This window comes from Malaya genurostris, chromosome 1 (assembly GCF_030247185.1).
Source record: "Malaya genurostris strain Urasoe2022 chromosome 1, Malgen_1.1, whole genome shotgun sequence".
Classification (NCBI taxonomy): domain Eukaryota; kingdom Metazoa; phylum Arthropoda; class Insecta; order Diptera; family Culicidae; genus Malaya; species Malaya genurostris.
This window is the reverse complement of record NC_080570.1, coordinates 111,214,074-111,216,520: the sequence shown is the minus strand read 5'-3', so window position 1 is coordinate 111,216,520 and position 2,447 is coordinate 111,214,074. Positions and strand designations below refer to the sequence as shown.

The 2,447-nt window shown below is 36.0% G+C and overlaps 1 protein-coding gene across 2 annotated transcripts; it reads left to right on the top strand.

Annotated features, from left to right (window-relative positions):
- The first annotated feature begins 361 nt into the window (after nt 1-361).
- On the top strand, nt 362-2,217 carry LOC131425405 (uncharacterized). Of its 2 annotated transcripts, none has more exons than XM_058587280.1 (3): nt 362-500; nt 598-745; nt 1,022-2,217. In XM_058587280.1, exon 3 carries the CDS (start codon nt 1,022-1,024, stop codon nt 1,895-1,897), a length of 876 nt encoding a protein of 291 aa, XP_058443263.1. In that variant the 5' UTR covers nt 362-500; nt 598-745; the 3' UTR covers nt 1,898-2,217. The 2 variants fall into 2 exon arrangements, with proteins under 2 accessions (XP_058443263.1, XP_058443262.1); XM_058587279.1 differs by having other exon boundaries at nt 370-484; nt 545-745.
- The last annotated feature ends 230 nt before the right edge of the window (nt 2,218-2,447 follow it).

Genomic DNA, 2,447 nt, shown 5'->3' with positions numbered 1-2,447 from the left:
ACGCATGGCTGCCAGACGGCTGACTAAACGCTGCCAGCTGGAAAAATATAGCTGGCAGACATTCTGGTGACCGACTGCCTCACCGCTGGCAGTTATACAACTCAAACGATACAACCGTATCCACCAGGATTTTTCCACATTGATATCTTTGACATTTTCAGCGAAGGTGAGAAGATGAAAACGCTCGGCTAACTTAGATACAGGCGACATTGTTTTGTCAAATAGGATTTGACAACCGTCACTGAATCAATTTTGGTAGCCGTCTGGTGGCCATGGCTGCCCAGGTAGCCAAAACGCTATGCGGGACACGTTGCTTAAGCCAATATTTCTCCACCTGGTAGCCCTAGACTTGACAGCTTGTCGCTTTTCCTGTGATGGCCATTTTCATCATCAGATCGTCTGTATAGTGTTTGCATATACTGCTTATTTGTTTTCAGGAATGCTCGCTTATTATTCGAATCACAATCAACATTCTCACTCTGCGGTAATTTGCAATTAATGTAAGTAGACAATGTTATTTCCTAATATCCGAATTTTATTTCAGAGTCTACAATAAATATTTTTTTCTCTTCGCTGTAATTATACTGATGTATACAGTTGAATAACATCGATTTGTGCTCCATGTCTGCAGAGAGATCAATTTTCCGAGGAGAAAGACGACAAAAGTGAATTACGGTCATTCATCAGTAGTGCATCATTTGCTACAACTTTAATTGCCTAATCGGTTGTAGTGTGGAAGGGGCAGGTATGAAAAATTTCTCGATTCGGTTTTTCCGACATGGATCGGTGAACTTACACGCAAACATTGGGTTTTGTTAAGTTTACCTTCGTGCTTATTTATGCTTTACGCAAGGGCGTTGTCGCATAAAAAATAGGTCGATGATTACAATGTTCATTTTGGAAACATTGTTGACGTAATGCTCAACATTCATAATGTAATCAATATGTTGTATACCAATAAATTAGAATTAGATAAATTTCAATACTTATAATCTAATAATGCTTCTGTGTTCTATTGTAGATGGAGAATAAATTGCGCAATCGTGCCTTCGTGGAAGAATATTTTGCCAACCTAAATAGTTTGTCTAAGAAGATTACGCTAGATATTGAAGACATTAAGGCAACTTATGAACACATTTGGGATGATTTAAGTCAGGAAGAGCAAATTGAAATAATCAACGAGACATTAATCAAACCAGAGCTAACATTGAAGTATTTTGATAACTTTTCGACATCGTCTGATTCTTTCCAAAACATAATAGACGGATGTGATGATAATAGCGATGATCGCAAGGTAAATTTATATGATGGAAAAGCGCTGCACACATTTCAATACTTGAAGACAGGACGTAAAGTTATCCATGACGACTCGATCGGGTTATTCCGTGATGAGCATTCCGCACCATTTTCTCATAAAACTAAAAGCCAAATAAATTTGAATTTGTTCCCAATGGAACAAGAAAAATCTACCGAGCGTAGGTTTGATCTCGCAAATAAATTAGAAAAAATGAGGTCTCCCAAACCAACTACTTCATCTGTATCAGTAAGTTCGACAAAAACTATAATTAAAGACAATAATATGTCTTATGACAGAAGCATACCGATTGAAGAAACCAAACCTAGCGATCCTACAGATAATTTCTTAGCTAATTTTATATGCAGTCAAGCTGGTCCTGTTTTAGCCACAGTCTCAATGGGCAGTGATGAAATGGACGGACAATCTCTTGAAAATATCGGATTTGATGATGACAAAGTCAATCTGTTCAGACATAGCTCCCGAAGCGATAGCCTCCAATTAGCTCCGTCGTCCTCTGTAGAAGATGATGATAAAAATTTTGATGAATTAAACAGTTTACTGGGGACCAGCAAAGGTTTCGATTTTCTTAACAATTGGTGAGGTGTCAAACACCGGTGAGGATGATAATAATATGACAGGCATCACTTTGTTGGTTAAATTATTCATCATGCATGTGTTCTACCTTAGCTTACTCTAGTCTATCTGTTCCCATTGATATTTTCATTTTATATCTTCTCATATTTATCACCCATTCAAATTATCGAAACAAAAAGATACTCAAGTAAACTTGTTCTAACAGACTGATTTTTTGTGAAACCAAAACACGAATAAATGAATTAGTTATATGAAAATATAATACCTCAAACATGTTTATGAAATAAAGCTATTATCCAAAGCCTTTCAACGGATAAATACTTCCAGCATGGTTTGTCAATATTATTATAAACTAGTGTTGAACTGAAAAATTTCGATAGTAACTATAACATTCCGAAAAAAGTTCTTTTGTTTGTCATAAGTAATTCAATACAATGTTTTATTAAGCGAAAACCCAAAAATCCATTTTTTAATTTATACTAAATATCCCCCGAATTCTAGAAATAAGGAAAACACATGTTCCTACTTGCAGGATTTTTCATTGCCTGTATCTTTC

Excerpts from the sequence above, each read along its gene's own strand:
- LOC131425405 (XM_058587280.1), top strand. The coding sequence starts at position 1,022 with ATGGAGAATAAATTGCGCAATCGTGCCTTCGTGGAAGAATATTTTGCC.